The sequence below is a fragment of the Macaca thibetana genome, chromosome X (genome assembly GCF_024542745.1).
Source record: "Macaca thibetana thibetana isolate TM-01 chromosome X, ASM2454274v1, whole genome shotgun sequence".
Classification (NCBI taxonomy): domain Eukaryota; kingdom Metazoa; phylum Chordata; class Mammalia; order Primates; family Cercopithecidae; genus Macaca; species Macaca thibetana.
The window spans coordinates 148975372-148995887 of NC_065598.1; the positions used below are offsets into that span (position 1 = coordinate 148975372).

Consider the following 20516-nt stretch of genomic DNA (forward strand, 5'->3'; position numbering starts at 1 on the left):
TTGTACATGACCGGGAAAGGCCATGGGAAAATGGCAAAAATCATAGTTTACATTTTCTGCTTTGCACTTAGGCTCCCTGTCTCTATTCCCAAAGCTCCAGCCACCCTTGCCATACTGTATGGATTAGCTATGACTCCCCAGGCAGGGACAGTGGATGTCTTCGTCACCTTAGTCACCTGAGTTTCCAGCCCGGGCTGAGCCCTGGGCTTGACCCATTGTCCACTTGTCACGTTGATGGGAAGCTTGGGGTGCATATGGGTGTGGGGAAGAGGAATTCACCCAGAGGGGTGGGAGGGGCCGTTTGGATGGAACACTGCTACACAGCTGACAGGAGCAGCCTGCACTCAGTGTGTGAGTCCACCTGATACCACGTCCTGCAGCTGCATCAGGGTTCCCTGGGTCCCTTCTCTTACAGAGACTGTCGTTTGTGGATGTGGCAACAGGATGGCTTGGACAAGGACTGGGCGTTGCATGTGGAATGGCATATACTGGCAAGTACTTCGATCGGGCCAGGTAAGGCTCTTACCCAGAAGCCATTTAACTGCCCTGCATCCCCCTTCCTAGAGTCTTGGGGGACAGCCACCTATCTCCGTGAGGTGGAGAGCCCTAAAGGGCTAGTCCCCATCACATCCCGTGGTGACCCCTCTGGAAGGCTTCCCTGTGCCTTCTCCCCTCCTCGGGCAGCTGCCCCGCTTCCTATCCCACAGGTCTGTTGAAAGGTTTCAGCTGCTGTTGCCTTTCCGTTCTATAGCTTTTTTGAAGATTTCCAGCACTTTAGTGGGGTCTAGGATGTGTGGTTTGTTTTTGAGACTGAGTCTCACTCTGTGGCCAGGCTGGAGTGCAGTGGCATGATCTCAGCTCACTGCAACCTCTGCCTCTCGGTTTCAAGTGATTCTCCTGTCTTAGCCTCCTGGGTAGCTGGGATTACAGGCATGCACCACCATGCCCAGCTAATTTTTGTATTTTTAGTAGAGATGGGGTTTCGCCATGTTGGCCAGGCTGGTCTCAAATTCCAGACCTCAGGTGATCCGCCTGCCTTGGCCTCCCAAAGTGCTGGGATTACAGGTGTGAGCCACTGTCCCTGGCCGGATGTGTTTTCTTGATGGGAACACTCACATCGTTGGTTGTGGAGGAATTTACTTCACAGCAGAACATGTTTCCAAGTGGGGTGTTTTGATTGTGGATTATTGTAAATAAGTTGTAAGAACAGAACTAGAAAGTGGTGGCTGGGCGTGGTGGCGTGGGCCTGTAGGCAGGAGAGTCACTTGAACCCGGGAGGTGGAGGTTGCAGTGAGCCAAGATCACGCCATTGCACTCCAGCCTGGGTGACAGACACTCTGTCTCAAAAAAAAAAAAGAAAAAAAAAATTAGAAGATGGCAATGCTTTAAAAGGGAACTTACCAGGAAAATGAATGTGTAAATGTTTGGGGAACTTAAGGGTGCTACTTTCTTCCCCTTCCCCTCTGGCCCTGTTTGCTTATTGATAAGGAAATGTGGCAGAAGAACCTAAAAGTTGCTTTACAGTTAGAAAGAGAAAACTAGCCAGAGGCAAAGCCTGTTTGTGAGCCCCAGGCTCTTCAAGCTCGGCTTCCTTAGCTGCTGGGCTGGGGCAGAGTTGATGACGGAAATTGTGGGAAGTGGATGGTCTGAAGCAGCTGCTCCAATTGCTTCCATTTCTCCTCCTGAAACGCATTTGCTTGGTTGGCCCAGATGAGCCCCCACAGGGTCCTAAACCTCTCTTGTCTTGCTCCAGCTACCGGGTGTTCTGCCTCATGAGTGACGGCGAGTCCTCAGAAGGCTCTGTCTGGGAGGCAATGGCCTTTGCTTCCTACTACAGTCTGGACAATCTGGTGGCGATCTTTGATGTGAACCGCCTGGGACACAGTGGTGCATTGCCCGCCGAGCACTGCATAGACATCTATCAGAGGCGCTGCGAAGCCTTCGGGTAACTGTATTCCCTTGCGCTTGATTTCCATTCTGTCCTACCCCCTTCATCTCTTGTAACCCAGCCTGCTCCTCTGTTGGCAGGTGGAACACTTACGTGGTGGATGGTCGGGACGTGGAGGCGCTGTGCCAGGTGTTCTGGCAGGCCTCTCAGGTGAAGCACAAGCCCACTGCTGTGGTGGCCAAGACCTTCAAGGGCCGGGGCACACCAAGTAAGCAAGCCCTTTCCTCCTGCTCCTGGTTGTTAAAAGCATCTGTCCGCTCAGCAGCAGAGGCGGGGAGAGGCTTAAATGGGCCTAGGAAGATGACTCATTTAGTGAATAGCAATTCTGCCTGGAGTATATGCTGGAGGCTCCTGCTCTCTTATTTTCACTAGCTAGTGTCTGCTTAGCGTAGGAGGGGACATCGAAAGCCCTAGCAGGTGGACAGTGATGTACTGCCTGCACGAGGGAGTGGCTAGGAGTACAGCCCATTGGAGGACTGACGGGGAACAATCTCTACGGTTAGTAGAATCAGAAAGTGTGCTGTGTGTATGAGCAGGTGCAGAAATAAGAGTGCATACTTAAACACGTGCCTAGGTCCACACTTTTCTGGAAGAACCCTGGGAGTTGGGGAAGAAGGGAGCTTGGAATCACCAACTATCACATTTCAAGGCTGATAGCTGAAATTGTTTATCTCAATTTAACTCATTACAAAGAGTGTAGTCCCTGGATTTTTTTTAGGACTATAGACATTTTAGAATAAAACCGTTCTGTGACTCCTACCGAAAATATAGTTTTACTCTGGTACCCTCCGTTCAGTAACTTATTTTGCCAGTGTGTTCCCGGCAGGACCCTGGGTATTGGCCTTGCCTCTGCCTCCCTCTCATAGGCCCACACATACACCCAGTCCCCTAGATTACATATCTTGGACTCATTCACTCCTCCCCGTCTCTACTACCATGGCTGTTGCCACACCCATCATCTCTCCCAAAGTTCCAGCTGGCCTGCCTCCGCACCAGTCTCTACACTGCCACCACAGTGATCTTTCTATAATGGATCTGATCAGTCACTTTCCCCACTCCAAACCCTTCAATAGTTTCCAATCTTGCTTTAGATAAAACTCAAACTTCTCATACCCACAAGACCCACCCTCCATGGTCTGCCCTACCTGTCTCTCCAGCCTTGTCATCATTCTCCCTTCCACTCACCAGTGGCCCTCAGGGGCATAGCTAGGTGCAGTGGCTTGCACCTATAATCCCAGCTACTTAGGAGGCGGAGGCGGGAGGATCACTCGAGCCCAAGGAGTTGGAAGCTGTGGTGAGTTATGACCACCCGCTGCACTCCAGCTTGGGGAGGAGTCATAGCGTGAGACCCCTGTCTCAAAACAAAAAGCCTCAAGACCTTTGTCCAAGGTGTTCTCTCTGGCTGCAGCAGCATCCCAGGCCCTCCGTGCCAGGTGTTCCTCCTGTGAGTCCTAGGGTGACGTCTTTTTCATCAGGGTCTGTTTTTCAGGTGACCTCATAGGCACTCATTAAATATTTATGGAATGGATGTCTTTTATTTGTTTCATTACAGGTATTGAGGATGCAGAAAGTTGGCATGGAAAGCCAATGCCAAGAGAAAGAGCAGATGCCATTATCAAATTAATTGAGAGCCAGATAGAGACCAGCAGGAATCTTGACCCACAGCTCCCCATTGAGGACTCACCTGAAGTCAACATCACAGATGTAAGGATGACCTCTCCACCTGATTACAGAGTTGGTGACAAGGTAGGCAGAAAGGTGGATAATTGAATAAATAAGGTATGTCAACTGCTTTGTTCTCTAATGTTGTTCATATATACACAGGATTCTTCATTTATTCTGGTCTCCACGGACGAATCAATTATTAGAGTAATGTATAACAGTTTATAAGCAATAAAGAGAGGTTTGCCGTTTTAAAAAAATAGATTTAGGGGCACAAAGTGCAGTTCTGTCACATGGATAGATTTTGTGTAGTGGTAAGGTCTGGGCTTTCAGTGCACCCAGCATCAGAGTAGTGGACATTGCACCCAATAGGTACTTGATCCTTCACCACTCCTATCCCCCCTTCTCTTTTATTAGGTCTGATTTTTATTTTTGGCTTTCACACGTGTGTCTGAATTTTCTGATTGGTCCATTGCTATTTATTAACTCCTGGTGTGGTGTGCCTTTTTATTGCTTCCCAACTTCGGTTTGTGCACGGAACTGCTACAATTCTGTATCTCCGCTAAGAATACTGGTCCCAGGCGGGCTGATCTTTTGAATTTACTCTCTGAATTACACAGAGGAGCAGGCCAATTCGTCAGAAACCTCAAAAAGGAATAAAATTATGCACAAAACTCTGAATATCAAGTCCTTTTGGTTTTTAGCATGTTTACATCCTGCCTTCTGGTATAGCAGACCTGACATAGGCAAGTTCTCTATGGCCTAGAGGAAGTAAGATGGCGAGCCTAGGGAGGAAGGACATACTTTCTGACCCTTCTTTATTTGGAGAAATTTTGAGTGTTGTTTGTGTTTTCTTAGCCTGGTAATGAGGGTTAAAAATAAATGAATTTTGGGCCGGGCGCGGTGGCTCACGCCTGTAATCCCAGCACTTTGGGAGGCCGAGGTGGGCGGATCACAAGGTCAGGAGATCGAGACCATGGTGAAACCCCGTCTCTACTAAAAATACAAAAAATTAGCCGGGCGCGGTGGCGGGCGCCTGTAGTCCCAGCTACTCAGGAGGCTGAGGCAGGAGAATGGCGTGAACCCGGGAGGCGGAGCTTGCAGTGAGCCGAGATCGCGCCACTGCACTCCAGCCTGGGCGACAGAGCGAGACTCCGTCTCAAAATAAATAAATAAATTAATTAATTAATTAATTAATTTTGAATACTTGAGAAATCAGAAGATAAAAACCAGAAGAAAGAAAAAGGTGTATCAACAGAGGGTGGGCCAGGCACAGTGGCTCACACCTGTAATCCCAGCACTATTAGGAGGCCAAGGCAGGAAGACCAGTTGAGCCCAGGAGTTCAAGACTAGCCTGGGTAAAGTAGTAAGACCCCATCTCTACATATAATTTAAAAATTAGCCAGGCATGGTGCCATAATGTGGTTCCAGCTACTCTGGAGACTGAGGCAGGAGGATCACCTGAGCCCAGGAGTTTGAGGGGATAGTGAGCTATGATTGGGCCACTGCATTCCAGCCTGGGCAACAGAGCGAGACTCTGTCTCAAAAAAAAAATTTTTTTTTTTAGAAAACTGTATAACGCTATAGTTGTATAATTGGTATGAAAACATGAAAAGCGGGGGGAGCATTTTTAGGAATACGTAAAATATCAAAATTGACTAAAAGAGGTACAAAAAACTTAAATGAATCAATAGCCCTAGAAAAAATGGAGAAAGCTATCCAAGGGCTATCCCCCAAAGCTCCAGGCTCACCAGGTTATATAAGAGTGACTCATTTTTAACCTTCCCAAAAAGAGTAATTTCTAAACTGTTTCACATTTTTCCAAATACGGAGGAAGATGAAAATGTCATCGTGATTTATTTATGAAGCGAAAATGTGACAAAGTTAGCCTAAAGAAAACTGTAGAGCAACTTTATTTGTGAATAGCAATATAAGAATTCTAAATAGAACATTAACCCATCTCAACTTCATTAGTACATTAAAAAAGTTAAGTGAATCAGTGAGTTCAAATTAGTAATGCAGGTGACTCATGCCAGGAGACGTAGGAATAGAATTCACTGTTCTAGTATTAGGTCAAAGGACGGGGGGAAGTGTGATCATCATCATACACACTAAACAAAAGCAATTCATAAAATTCAACTTTTTTTTTTTTTTTTTTTTTTTGAGATGGAGTCTGGCTCAGTCACCCAGGCTGGAGTGCTTGGCTCACTGCAACCTCTGCCTCCTGGGTTCAAGTGATTCTTCTGCCTCAGCCTCCCAAGTAGCTGGGATTATAGGCACCCGCCATCATACCCAGCTAATTTTTGTATTTTAGTACAGACAGGCTTTCACCTTGTTAGCCGGGCTGGTCTCGAACTCCTGACCTCAGGTGGTCCACCTGCCTCAGTCTCCCAAAATGCTGGGATTACAGGTGTGAGCCACCACACCTGGCCAAGTAATTTGAAAAATATAATGAGAACCATTGATGTCGGAAATCTCACTCCTGAGCTGTGGAGTGTTTATCTGCTTAGGAAGTGGGGGTCAGGGGAGGGGGGGGATGTTAACTAAAAAGAGCACAGTTTGAGAAAAACTTGAGTGCCACATCAGCTATTTAGTATGGATTTAAGATTGGCTAGCAATCCATGTTTATGACATTAAAGGAAATTTTTGGTGAGTCACAAACTTACTTTCTTCAAGATAGATGATAATTTGTCATTCTACGATATGGCACCTTCCTTCTGTAGTCGTTCCTTCTAAATGCATTTGAAGAAACTCTACCCCCTGATTCTTTCTTCTAGATAGCTACCCGGAAAGCATGTGGTTTGGCTCTGGCTAAGCTGGGCTATGCAAACGACAGAGTCATTGTGCTGGATGGTGACACCAAGTACTCTACCTTCTCTGAGATATTCAACAAAGAGTACCCTGAGCGTTTCATCGAATGCTTTATGGCTGAGCAAAACATGGTGAGTGTATAGTGTCTCTCAGGGCTTCTTACAATTAATGGCCCACTGGACACAGGAGGCCCAGCATGTGCTAGTTTTTCTTTCCATTTATGAAAGCAAAAGGAGTGGAAAAAAAATTCCAGGGAAACAGGAGGCAAGTAGCCAGGTAGAGTCTGAGAGGTGGCTTTTAGGTCTGCTACGAGGGCCGTAATAGACTACTCGGCACTCTCTGGGCACCCTCTCCAAGTTGGCTGAGGGCAGCAGGCCCAAGGCCACAGACAGTGGGCCCTCTGAGCCTAGAACCATCTGAACCCAGGGCTCTGGGCCTGAAGCATCCCAGGCTCCCCAGTAGCTCATTCTGCCCAATTCTGCAACCACCCAGAGGCACATTGGTTGAGGAGTCACAGGGAATGCAATTTTTTTCTCTCCACTGTAGAGGGGCCTAATATATCACAGAAATGCAAATGTTGTACTTACTGCAATCACAAGAATATCAATACCTAGAGCTGGTGCCTTAGGCAAAGCCATTCTGCTTATCTGTGCCTCAGTCTCTCCCCAGAGGGATACTGATGCAGCGAGTATCTCAAGCACATGCACACAAGCACACCTCTCTCAAGAGAGGAAGGAGTTACTGCCAGTAAACCCTTTGAACTCTAAAGCTCTGTGCGTCATAGATGTTGCCCATCTCCTGTCATTATGCCAGAAAACCACAGGCCAGCAGGTCTTATGTGACCACCAGTGACTTTATGTGGAACAAGTAGTATTTTTTTAAAAAATTTTTTGAGACCAAGTCTCGCTCTGTCGCCCAGGCTGGAGTGGAGTGCTCGGCTCATTGCAAGTTCCGCCTCCTGGGTTCATGCCATTCTTCTGCCTCAGCCTCCCGAGTGGCTGGGACTACAGGCGCCCGCCACTACATCTTGCTAATTTTTTTGTATTTTTTTAGTAAAGACGGGGTTTCACTGTGTTAGCCAGGATGGTCTCGATCTCCTGACCTCGTGATCCGCCCACCTCGTGATCCGCCCACCTCAGCCTCCCAAAGTGCTGGGATTACAGACATGAGCCACCGCGCCCGGCCAGTGTTTTAAATTTTTTAAAAATCAGTTGCCAGCATTTAAAAATCAGATTATAGGCCGGGCGCGGTGGCTCAAGCCTGTAATCCCAGGACTTTGGGAGGCCGAGGCGGGCGGATCACAAGGTCAGGAGATCGAGACCACAGTGAAACCCCGTCTCTACTAAAAATACAAAAAAATTAGCCGGGCGCGGTGGCGGGCGCCTGTAGTCCCAGCTACTCAGGAGGCTGAGGCAGGAGAATGGCGTGAACCCAGGAGGCGGAGCTTGCAGTGAGCCGAGATCGCGCCACTGCACTCCAGCCTGGGCGACAGAGCGAGACTCCGTCTCAAAAAAAAAAAAAAAAAAAAAAAAAATCAGATTATAGGTGTGGTGGCACAAGCCTGCAGTCCCAGCTACTCGGGACTCTTAAGGCAGGAGGATGCTTGATCCTGGGACTTTAATGCTGCAGTGTACCACTGCATTCCAGCCTGTGAAACAGCGAGACCCCATCTCAAAAAAGAATCAGGAGGTTTTATATAGAATACACATTTCTGGATTCTTTTGAAAGATGGGAAGAACTGCTACTACAGGGTGGCATTCCCTCCCGACGCCAGTTGACTGAAGCCAAAAAGCACCCCTGTTGAGATGGGTACCCCCACAGCTCCCCATGCTCTGCTGGGCCATTTGGTCTTTTGTTGTTTTTTGTTTTTTGTTTTTTCAAGATGGAGTTTCTCTCTCTCTTTGTCACCAAGGCTGGAGTGCAGTGGCACGATCTCAGCTCACTGCAACCTCTGCCTCCCAGATTCAAGCGATTCCCTTGCCTCAGCCTCCCAAGTAGCTGGGATTACAGACATGCACCACCACGCCTGGCTAATTTTTGTATTTTTAGTAGAGACAGGGTTTCAGAAACCCATGTTGGTCAGGCTGGTCTCCAACTCCTGACCTCAGGTAATCTACCTGCCTCGGCCTCCCAAAGTGCTGGGATTACAGGCATGAGCCCCCGAGCCTGGCTCATTAAGCTGTTTTCATTTTGAATGGAAAACAATGCAATCCATAATTTTCTGGATTGACGTTCCTATCAAAAAGTTTGCTCCCCACCTCACTGGTTCCCTCAGCACACAGCCATGTAGTCTTTTCCGTGCCTGCTGATATGTTCTCACAGTTGGAAAAAAGTTGTAAAGAAAAGGCGAGCAGGTGGTATTTAGTGCCATGCTGAAAAAGGTGGCTACAGTGTAGAGCTTGACCGGGGCAGCCAGGGACAGCCTCTCAGGAAAGGTGATACTTAAGCTGAGTCTCACGTGGCGAGGGGTCAGCCGTGTACAGATGTGGGAGACAGCGTTTCAAGCAGGGGGCATGGCCAGCTGTAGGCAGGCCCAGGCTTGGGATGTTTGGAGAGCAGAGGGAAGGCCAAGTGGTAGAAGCATGGTGAACACAGAACGCTCTCCAGGGCCCAGCTCATACGGGGTCTTACAGAGGCCCTGTTCAGTATCTGTGGTTCTCTTGCAGTTTGCTGGGAAGCAACTGAAGGGCTTTAAGCAGGAAAGCAACAGCCTGCATTTTCCAAAACTCTGAAGAGTGAAGAATGGCTTCACGTAGGAAAGGGAGGAGAAGGAGAGGGTGACTTGGACCAGGGCAGTAGCTGTGGAGTCGGAGGGAAGCAGACTTGTCACATATTGCCTTGGCAGGAGAGCCAGCAGGATGCCAACAGCAGGTGTCAGGACAGGAACCAAGGCTGGCACTTGAGTGTGGGCGGCAGCACCTGAGGGAAGGTGGTATCACCTCTTGAGATTGACAAGACTGGGAGAGAAGTGGACTGGGGGGCACCAGCAGGAGCTCTCTGTGGGCCTAGGGGGTTGGGGCACTGGTTAGATGTACGGAGGAGAGACAGTGGTATCAGATGGCTGGGCAGTAGATCAGTCAGTCATTTTCACATGTGGCTGCTCCACACCGCTAAATGCAGTTTTCTAAACTACATATACCTTGGCATAGTTTTTAAGCTAACATCATTTTTTTATTTTTGTTTTTTGTAGAGACACAGTCTTGCTCTGTCACCCAAGTTGGAATGCAGTGGCACAGTCATGGCTCACCGCAGCCTCAAACTCCTGGGCTCAAGGGGTCCTCTGGCCTCGGCCTCTTGAGGAGCTGGGACTATGAGCATGAGCCACCATGCCTGGCCACATCTAAATTTTTAATCACAAATTTAAATAGTTGCAAAGGATGTAGTTGTTCATATATTGACATTTTTGATACTTTAATACTCAAATCATGCCGTTAAAGATGACACTGGCTAGGCATAGTGGCTCACCTGTAATCCCAGCACTTTGGGAGGCTGAAGCTGGAGGATTGCTGGAGTTCAAGAGTTCAAGACCAGGCTGGGCGTGATGGCTCATGCCTATAATCCCAGCACTTTGGGAGGCCAAAGCAGGTGGATCACGAGGTCAGGAGATGGAGACCATCCTGGCTAACATGGTGAAACCCTGTCTCTACTAAAAATACAACAACAACAACAAAAATTAACCAGGCATGGTGGCAGACGCCTGTAGTCCCAGCTACTCGGGAGGCTGAGGCAGGAGAATGGTGTGAACCCGGGAGGCGGAGCTTGCAGTGAGCCAAGATCGCTCCACTGCACTCCAGCCTGGGCAACAGAGCGAGACTCCATCTAAAAAAAGAAAGAGTTCAAGACCAGCCTGAATAACATAGTGAGACCTGGTCTCTAATTTTAAAAAAAAAAAAATTCATGCTAAGCCACTTTTCTTTGTCAGAAATTAAATCCCTTTTTCTACTTTATTTCCAATTTCCATTCCATTCATTTCCCCAATATATCTTTATGCATGAAAGCCTTTTATTGATTGTCCTTTAATTTTTTCTGCAACAAAAATATGCATATAAATTGATAGCTTTTTTAAAAAAATTATAGGCGTCTGAGCATTAGGTTTTTTCTGAAGTGAGATAGAGTTTTTATTATTATTAGCTAGTATGTTAGTAGATGAATATACTTGTAATTTGAATGTGATAGCATTGAGAACAGATTCTGTTCCTGTTTTTCATTTTAATGATGTGCTACGAAACCTTACATGAATAAGTAGATGGGAAGGGAAGTTTTGTTGGAGGAATGTCACTCAATTCTTTGAATTCCTTCCCAGTTATAAGCCAAAAAAATCACATACTGATCTTTCATGTAAAGTTGTTTATTTAAAAATTATTTGCAGAGTTGACAGTTTCATTAGTTAAGTTCTTCACTTTCTCTCCACCAGCATAGTTATTTCAAATTGTCCTCTTTGCTTGGGTCTGGAGGTTCTTCACTCCAGGATGATCCCCCGTAAGAGTCAGGTGACTGAGAGCATGCCCTTTGGGGATCAGGTTGCTAGGAGGTGATTGTTAAAAGAGACAGTGGGAGACCCGGGGCAGTGGCTCACACCCATAATCCCAGAACTTTGGGAGGCCAGCCGAGGCGGGTGGATCACCTAAGGTTAGGAGTTCGACACTAGCCTGACCAATATGGTGAAACCTCGTCCCTACTAAAAATACAAAAATTAGCCGGATGTGGTGGCAGGTGCCTGTAATCCCAGCTACTCGGGAGGCAGAGGCAGGAGAATCGCCTGAACCTGGGAGGCGGGGGTTGCAGTGAGCCAAGATTGTGCCACTGCACTGCAGCCTAGGTGACAGAGCAAGACCTTGTTTAAAAAAAAAAAAAAAAAGACTGTGGAAGGGAAGTACGGCCCCTCCTTTTGGCAGATGAATGTAGACAGAGTTGATCTGGAGTTGGGGATCTTGAGTGTAACACCCACAGCCACATCCCCTTTGGAAAGCCCGTGTGTAGCCCCAGAGAGGTTTGTATTCTAGTTTGAAGCCTACTGGGGTATTTGAGCCCAGACTTCTGGGGAAGTGGGGTAAGGAATGGCAATGTAAAGTGGGGATCATTACCAGAATGCAGATCAGGGGAGCATTGGGCCAGATGCGACTTCCCAAGGATGCGCAGGGCCCTGAGGACTTGCCCCAGCAGCGCCCATGAGGCGACAGCACCGGGCCACTGCCACACTGCAGAAACTGAGAGGAGGAAACGTCTTGAGATCAAGGGCCAAGTCAAGTCACAGGCCAGCCAAGGTCAGGCAGCCTCTTGGTTTTGTGGCTTCGAGGTACCTTGTGGGGATGGTAGCCTAGATGAAGTTGGCTGGGAAGAGCGTGGGAAATGAGAAGGAAGGGGCAATGACTCTAGGCAAGTTTTGAGAAGTTTGCTATGAAGGAGAACACAGATGTGAAGGCAGGACAAGGCAGAGATGGGGGTGTGCAGATAAAAGGTACTGGCACACACCTGAATGGAAATGGAATGATCCAAGAGAAAAGGAAGTAGCACAAGAGGGGAGGAGGAGCTGCATGGCTGGAGACCCCTGTGAGAAAGGAACAGGATGGATTCAGGATGTCCTGCTAGGGCGTGGACCTTGGAAAACTGCGGGCACCAGGAGGGCAGGCAGAAGAGACTCGTCTCTTGCTCCCTAGGAGCTATGAGCTGAGGGCACCATCTGAGCAGGAGGGACAGACGGGTGCCCAGGGTTTGAGAAAAGAGGGGCGTGGGAAGGACGCATGCTAGAACTTCAGAGCAGTTCACCAGGTGCAGAATGGGGGTTATCGTGGGGACTGTGGGAGAAGGGGCAGTGTGGGCAGTACCCAGGGATGTTCTGATTCATGTTCTCTGTGTTGCAGGTGAGCGTGGCGCTGGGCTGTGCCTCCCGTGGACGGACCATTGCTTTTGCTAGCACCTTTGCTGCCTTTCTGACTCGAGCATTTGATCAGATCCGGATAGGAGGCCTGTCTGAGAGCAACATCAACATTATTGGTTCCCACTGTGGGGTATCTGTTGGTAAGGGTTTTAATGCCATCATCTTGATAGCCTTCCTCCTTCACAGAGAAAGATAAGCATGTGATTGGTTAAACCATGAATTTCCTTATGGTTCCATGAAGTTTGATTATTCAAGTCTTTTTTTTGAAAGTGCCATGTCGTCCTTTAAAAGTGTCAGACACTCAGGGCAACTTTTGAAGTGCATCTCTCGGTGGTACTGTTGTTTCAGACAGTGAGAAACAGTTGCCTATCCTGAGTGCCCCTTGTGTGTTGAGCTGTGTGCAGGTTATGGACAGGACTGGCAGAGTCATGGAGCCTTTTCTGCCCTCGCTGTGGTTGCAATCTAACTGAAGGTGAACAGCATCACAGAGGACAAGGAGCATTCTGACTGGCTGCACAGCCTGCTCGGGGCGGGGGAGGACCACCACCCCCTCCTTCCTGCCTGGGGCAACAAGAACCCTGGAGCATGACACAAGGCAGGAACTCTTACAAACACGCCCTTCTCAGAATAGTATTCACCTGGCAGGTGGGCTAGAAGGAAACCACAGGCAATGGGAAGCCGGAGAGGGGATTGAAAGAAGGTGTGCAAGGTGGGAGAAAGCCAGGCGGTGGGGAGGGGTCTAAGAGTGAAGAGAGAAGTGAGTGTGCCTCCTAACAGATGGAGCACTCTGCGATGGTGTGAAGAGCAAAACACACCAATCTCCAGGATTCCTCGCTTGGGAAACGTCAGGGAGTCATTTTCATGAATGACAGAAATGACATGGGAAGATGAGCCAGCTGGCGTGCCTGTGGCAGGCAGATGGGCTCAGTAGATATGGCTGCACACACTTCTTGAATGCCAGAGGTGCACATTGGGTAGCCATCTCAGGTACTCCATGGGAGAATGAGGCTGGACGAGATGGCTCTAGATGGAGCTGGAGTCACGGCTGTCTGGGTGAAGCTGGAGGCACAGGTGGTGGCCAGGGAGAGGAGGCGCGATAGTGTTGCAGGGGCAGAGGGGCCTAGGTCCTTGAGCCCACTTGCAGCTGTGCTCAGTGTCAGTTTTGAAATAGTCACATGGAGAAAGTGGCCCTAGGTTCCATCCAAAGAAGAATTGGAAGGCTAGGTGCAGTGGCTCATGCCCGTAATCCCAGCACTTGGTGAAACCTCATCTCTACTAAAATTAGAAAAATTAGCCAGGTGTGGTGGCGCGCACCTGTATTCCAGCTACTCAGGATGCTGAGACAGGAGAATTGCTTGAACCCAGGAGGCAGAGGCTGCAGTGAGCCAAGATCACACCACTGCACTCCAGCCTGGCGATAGAGACTTTGTCCAAAAAAAAAAAAAGCCAGGGCAGTGGCTCACACCTGTAATCCCAGCACTTTGGGAGGCCGAGGCAGGTGAATCACCTGAGGTCAGGATTTTGAGACCAGCCTGACCAATATGGTGAAACCCTATCTCTACTGAAAATATAAAACTTAGCCAGGCATGTTGGCACATGACTGTAATCCCAGCTACTTGGTAGGCTGAGGCAGGAGAATCACTTGAACCTGGGAGGTGGAGGTTGCAGTGAGCCGAGATCGTCCAGTGCACTCAAGCCTGGGCAACAGAGCAAGACTCTGTCTCAAAATAATAAGTTAATTTAAAAAAAAAAAAAAAAAGCTGGGCTGTTGAGGTTAGACAGTGGTCCTAGGCAAGGCAGTGTGCATGGTGACAGTCCCCTTCCTAGCTGAGAAGAGCTAAGCCACCCAGTGCACAATAAGATTTCTCTCACATTTCTGGCCAGAAACTGCATTCCCAGATATACCCTAAAGTACCCTGTAGCACCCTCAACGTGCCTTAAAGGTGTGTTAACTACTTGGAAGGCCTGGAGAAATGAAAAACACCACTTTGGTATGTAAAACCCGGTCTCTGGATGTAGAAAAGGTAGAGCAGAAAAGGGAGAACAAAGCCTGAGGACCTTCCTAAAGAGCACGGGTTCAGAGGCTTAGCAGGCCAAACTCAGGCCAATTCTCAGCCATTGTGGACAGTAGCTTGGAGTGATCCATCTGAAAAGTCAACTGGGAGCCTAACCCGAGGCGTTACAGTGTGACCTCAAGGGAGACAGGCGTGCAAGAACACAATGTAAATGAGTTACAAGGATGCAGTAGGACCATTTATGGGGCTCTGCTAGAACTTGGGACATCCAGTGGCAATAGGAATAATTGCTTCTTCAGAGCTAGAAGCGCGTGGAGGGCAGGTTCCTAATGGGGTTATGCTCATGTTTTAATCGGGCTGTGGTTCTCTCAGGTGAAGACGGTGCTTCCCAGATGGCCCTGGAGGATATAGCCATGTTCCGAACCATTCCCAAGTGCACGATCTTCTACCCAACTGATGCTGTCTCCACGGAGCATGCTGTTTCTCTGGCGGCCAATGCCAAGGTATTTTTGAGGAGACACTAGTTTCAGACAGAAAATGCTTCTGGACTCTGCTACTAGTTTCATACTGATGATTGGGTCTTTTTTCTCAGCATAAAAGTGGTAATTCATTTTAGAAAATCTGGTGATAGAATTCTTTATAAAAAATAGGCGATTATGCACACAAACACATTTGCTTTGTAAAAGAGTCAAACAGTACAGGATACTGAACAGAACCTGACAGCCTGTCTCAGTCAGGGCTCAGCAGAAGATGCACGGACCATTCTGGGTATTGTAAACAGGAGAAGGTGTTTAACAAAGGTTGCTTAAGAAGCCGCAGGAGCAAGCCCCAGGCAGAGTCCCAGACTATAGTGTTTTAGCCCCCAGTGGCTGCAGCCAGAGGTGAAGAAGCTCCTGCTGCGTCCTGACATCCAGGAAGCTGGAGAGCCGGTGGTAGGATGCCACTACAGACGAATCTGTGTTCCCTGGCCCTGGCTTGCCTTTGGAACAGCTTAGGGCGCCAAGAGTGTGTGGGACCTCATGCAAGGGCATCAGATGGACAGAATCAAATTCCTGTTTAGAAGCTAGCTGCACGGGAGACAAGGCAGTGTGGTCTTGATCTTTCCAGCCTGTCCTGCTAACGTTCAGCAGGCTCCCCTTGCCACCCTGCACCTCACCCATGCCCCATACAGGTAACCCCTGGCACAGTTGGGGTGGGGACTATACATTCCCTTTCCAAGCACTCATGGGTTCTTTGATTTTTTTTTTTTAATATAAGTGGGCTCCCACTTTACATATTACTATGTACTTTTCTTTCTTTCTTTTTTTTTTTTTAGACAGTCTCACTCTGTCGCCCAGGCTGGAGTGCAGTGACACGATCTCGGTTCTCTGCAGCTTCTGCCTCCGCCTCCCAGGTTCTCCCGCCTCAGCCTCCTGAGTAGCTGGGACTAGAGGTCGGCTACACCACGGCCGGCTAATTTTTGTATTTTGGGGGAGAGATGGGGTTTCACCATGTTGGCCAGGCTAGTCGAAAAACTCCTGGCCTGAAGCGATCCACCTGCCTTGGCCTCCCAAAGTGTTGGGATTACAGGCATGAGCCACCGCACCTGGCCAATTGTATACCTTTAAAATTAGTTTATCTTGGAGATCGTTCTGTGATTTCACACATACTATAGGATTTCATTTCTAGAAAGGTCAAGAGAGGCGCAAAACAAGATTAGGTGGTAGAAATTAGAGTAGAGGTTGCTTCTTAGTGGGTGGAGACTGACTGGAAAGAGGCACAAGGGCTCTGCTGGCGGAAACACTGCTGGGCTTGGATGAGGGCTCCACGGTGGATGCAGCATTCGGGAAGTGCTGAACTTAGGATGTATGCATTTCACTGCAGCTGAGTTATGCCTCGGTGAAGACACTGAATAAAGATGGGTCATGGTATATGAATGAACAGTAGCGACGTTTCTTGCTATATTCGTTTATGATGCATCCATTAATATGTATGTAAATTAACAAATACTTTAGACATACAAGTGTTTATGCTGGTAAATGTTTATGTGCTCAAATTGGTCATAAAAATGTATTTACATCTGATCGGGAAAGGGGCAAGTCATCTTGTATTCAGATAGATGTTTATGGTCTTTCTAAGGATGAAACATTATAATCTATTGTGGCAAAAGTTAATGTTTTGACATTCTTTTCTGGGCTTTCTAGTCAATGTGAGTCAGTGCTCCTGCTGTGAGTTAATGTTCTGTGCAGACAGAACAAGTCAGTGAGTATTGGGGAATCTTTCAAGGGGATTGGTGTGATGGCACGGGGAGCTCGTCCTTCAGGGCAGCCCCAGGGCCCTGCTGGGACGTGTTGTCCACTGGCTATATATGCTCACCCCTTGCTCCAAAGCCTACAGTTTTAGTAAAAAGAGCTGTCCTGTTCACACCCCTCCTTCACTTCTTTCAATGTCTGTTGTTGGAAATTCATTGTTTGCTTTTCTAAACCATGGCTCCATTTATGTCCTAGGGGATGTGCTTCATTCGGACCACCCGACCAGAAACTATGGTTATTTACACCCCACAGGAACGCTTTGAGATCGGACAGGCCAAGGTAAGGGCTTAAGCGCTCCAGTGTTACTCAGTATCATCTCCTGTAAAAAGAACACTTCTGAATCTATCACCAGATATCTTCAGGGTTGAGACATCATCCTTTCTTTGCTGTCATTTTTTTAAAAAACAATTGTGATATTTACTTGCTTTTCCTTGGGAAGGAACATTCTATGAACTTCAGCTTAGCCTGAACTTCTCTGCTTTCCAAATGGAGTCTTTTGTTGTTGAGCTCAAAGATAATAACATGAAGCCACTTGAGCATCGTGGCTGTAATTTATCTTGGCTGCAAGCTAAACAAAACAGAAGCCAGCACTTTGGGAGGCCAAGGTGGGAAGATTGCTTGAGGCCAGGAATTCCAGAGCAGCCTGGGCGACATAGTGAGATTCCCATCTCTACAAAAATTTTTAAAATTAACTGGGAGGCCGGGCGCGGTGGCTCACCCCTGTAATCCCAGCACTTTGGGAGGCCGAGACGGGCGGATCACGAGGTCAGGAGATCGAGACCACCCTGGCTAACACGGTGAAACCCCGTCTCTACTAAAAATACAAAAAAATTAGCCGGGCACGGTGGCAGGCGCCTGTAGTCCCAGCTACACGGGAGGCTGAGGCAGGAGAATGGCGTGAACCCAGGAGGCGGAGCTTGCAGTGAGTGGAGATCGTGCCACTGCACTCCAGCCTGGGCGACAGAGGAGACTCCGTCTCAAAAAAAAAAAAAAAAATTAACTGGGTATGGTGGCATGCACCTGTGGCGTCAGCTACTTAAGAGGCTGAGGAAAGAGGATAGAGGAGCGCAGGAATTCAAGGCAGCAGTGAGCTATGATGGATTGCACCACTGTACTCCAGCCTGGATGACAGAGTAAGACCCTGTCTCTAAAAACAAAACAAGACAAAAAATAATAGAAATTACTTGAAATGAATAATCTGTTAGGTTCCGATTTTACAGATCTGAGGCCAGGAATAAAAGGGAACATGATCTCTGGTATTCTCGCAAAAGCCCTGAGAAGTTAGGTTATCTTTAGATGAGGATTGGAGAAGGTAAGTGTCTTACTTAAGGGTTTACAGCTTGTGAGTACCAAGACCAGAATCCAGGCCTGAGTAGTGAGCCCAATCTCCCCAGGCCTACCTACCACACTGACCATCCCGTGCTCAGCCTGCCTGTCAGGGCCATGCATGGGGAAAACCAGAAACTTCTATGGAGAAAATAAGTGACTCTGCTCACCTAGGGAGTGGAGCTTGCAGACATTTTGGCATGCTTCCTTCCTGTCTTTGTTCTAGGCATACATGTATATTTTACACAGTTGCGATCGTACTGTATAGAAAGGTTTGCCCATAGCCACTCTTGAAAGAGCAGCAGGTAACATCTGATTTGGTTGCTAAGGACTAGGCTGCTCCAGAATTCACAGTTGCAAGTGCTCAGAATGGCCAGAGTGCTGCCATAAAGCAGGTGTTTCCAGAACTGTCCACTGTGTGCCATGAGGTAGCTGGAAAACGCCACCGAATAGAAAAGTCAGTGTTCACCTTTGGTGTTAACTACAGGTTCTGTTTCTATGGGGAGGGTCTCTTGACATTCACATGGTTTGCAGAGCTTGCTTATTTCCGTCATCTTTTTTCTAATAATTTTCCTGTCCTGACAAAAGCAAGTAAATTTACTGCTAGTAAAGAATGTGAGTTAAATGTGTGTGATAACATGCATGGCATGGATCATTAGAGGGCTGGGCTTTGCAAAGAGGACATGAATATGTGTGCATACGTGTATATGTATTTTAAGAGGCCAGGGCATCCTCAAAGAATGGGGTGGCTCAGAAACCCTATCTGTACCATCAGCAGTGGTTCTTAAGCTACAGGGAAACCTATACAGAGAGGAAGTGGAGAATAATTCCAGATGCCTCCTCCGATGGGTAGCTTTGGAGGCAACTAAACTATGAAAGAAGCCCAGGAACTCTGTCTTTGCTTGCAGAATGGTACGTTACTGAGAGCGAGGGCTTTGATGTCAGCCCCGCCTGGTTGTGGGTCCCAGCCCTGCCCTGGGCCACTTCCTCCTGCTTTGAGATTTGCTTTCCTCAGCTGCAGAATGGTTGTGCCACTGAACAGATCTTACAGGGAGGCTGTGAGGGTTCTCAGAGCTCAGGCACACAAGATCTTAGCACTGAGCATGTTTCCAGTGCCCAGCATGTTCCCATTAACATGTTAGTCATTGGAGTCCAATATTTGCGTGCCATAGTGAGCTCTCAAACCAGACTCCTGGTGGCTATGTGGCATATCCATGCTCCAGGACAGCTGGAGCAGTGTAACTGCCTATCAAAAAGTATGTGTCCTGACTCGTAAATGCATCTGATTTTTTTAGTAGCAAATTATTAAGGAGTGAAATTGTTAGAATTGGAGGATAGCAGCATAGCAAAGTGCCTTCCACTTTGAGATGCATTCTGTGTGTAGTAACCACGGTGTTCTGTTTTGCTGGCACTATACCAGGTCCTCCGCCACTGTGTCAGTGACAAGGTCACAGTTATTGGAGCTGGAATTACTGTGTATGAAGCCTTAGCAGCTGCTGATGAGCTTTTGAAACAAGGTCAGTTGGTTGAGTCTGAGCATTGAAGTTCAAGCTGGGAAGAGGTAGGACTTCAACTACCTCCTATGCCCTGAGTGCTCTTTTTATTTTTATCCCTGCATGTTAGTTAGCTAAGTCTGTTTCTTGTACCAAGCTGGTTTTTGCTGTTCTGCAGATATTTTTATCCGTGTCATCGACCTGTTTACCATTAAACCTCTGGATGTCACCACTATCATCTCCAGTGCAAAAGCCACAGAGGGCCGGATCATTACAGTGGAGGATCACTACCCGCAAGGTGTGTGTGGGCATTGGGAATGCTTTGGAAGGTTTGGTGTTTTTGTTTTCCTTGATTGGCCACATGGCATGCTCTCAGGCATCACCTATAGTCTACCTCTCACCCAGCATGCCTTTGTTGTTTGGTGTTCACTAAGCGTGGGGCCACGCTTATCCACATCTGTGTGTCCCCAACAGAGTGCACAGTGCCCAGTCACCAGGTCGAGTCAGTGGCAACACAGAGGAGTGGCTATTGCAGGCAAGCGAGGCGTCATGAAAAGCATCACTGTTTCTTTAGGTTTGGAATGACGAATAGTATGCCCCAGGCCAGGCATGGTGGCTCACACCTGTCATCCCAGCGCTTTGGGAGGCTGAGGCAGGAGGTAGATCGCTTGAGGCCAGCCTGGTCAACATGGTGAAACCCCAGCTCTACTAAAAATACAAAAATTAGCTGGGTGTGGTGGTGCACGCCTGTAGTCCCAGCTACTTGGGAGGTGGAGGCAGGAGAATCACTTGAACCCAGGAGGTGGAGGTTGCAGTGAGCTGAGATCATACCATTGCACTCCAGCTTGGGAAACAGAGTAAGACTCTGCCTCAAAAAAAAAAAAAAGTGTGCCCTGACGAAAGAAGCAGGAATAGTGCCTTGCAAGCAGAGAACACAGCAAGTGCAGAAAAACAGTGTATCAGGGAGAAGGGGCTGGGCAGTGTTTGCGCCTGGAAAGGTTAAGTGGGACAGATGTGATGCAAGGAAGAGCATCATGTGTCCACGCGGCAGGGGCCCTGAGCCTGCACAAGTGGTGCCTGATTCTCTTGAAG

General features: G+C 48.1%; 3 protein-coding genes across 4 annotated transcripts in view; 2 read left to right on the forward strand and 1 right to left on the reverse strand.

Moving 5' to 3' along the window:
* LOC126945506 (emerin-like) overlaps positions 1-20516 on the forward strand; it is a 365730-nt gene that overhangs the window by 294930 nt on the left and 50284 nt on the right. The window lies entirely within an intron of this gene.
* MECP2 (methyl-CpG binding protein 2) overlaps positions 1-20516 on the reverse strand; it is a 208665-nt gene that overhangs the window by 170885 nt on the left and 17264 nt on the right. The gene's annotated exons all lie outside the window — the stretch shown is intronic.
* The window catches only part of TKTL1 (transketolase like 1), a 32656-nt gene that overhangs the window by 11086 nt on the left and 1054 nt on the right, over positions 1-20516 (forward strand). Inside the window, exons 3-12 of the mRNA XM_050775432.1 lie at positions 416-513; positions 1754-1945; positions 2029-2156; positions 3501-3694; positions 6388-6552; positions 12283-12439; positions 14687-14817; positions 16801-16884; positions 19352-19448; positions 19603-19722. Of these exons, the coding sequence (XP_050631389.1) occupies positions 416-513; positions 1754-1945; positions 2029-2156; positions 3501-3694; positions 6388-6552; positions 12283-12439; positions 14687-14817; positions 16801-16884; positions 19352-19448; positions 19603-19722 (1366 nt within the window). The remainder of the gene's footprint in view (positions 1-415; positions 514-1753; positions 1946-2028; positions 2157-3500; positions 3695-6387; positions 6553-12282; positions 12440-14686; positions 14818-16800; positions 16885-19351; positions 19449-19602; positions 19723-20516) is intronic.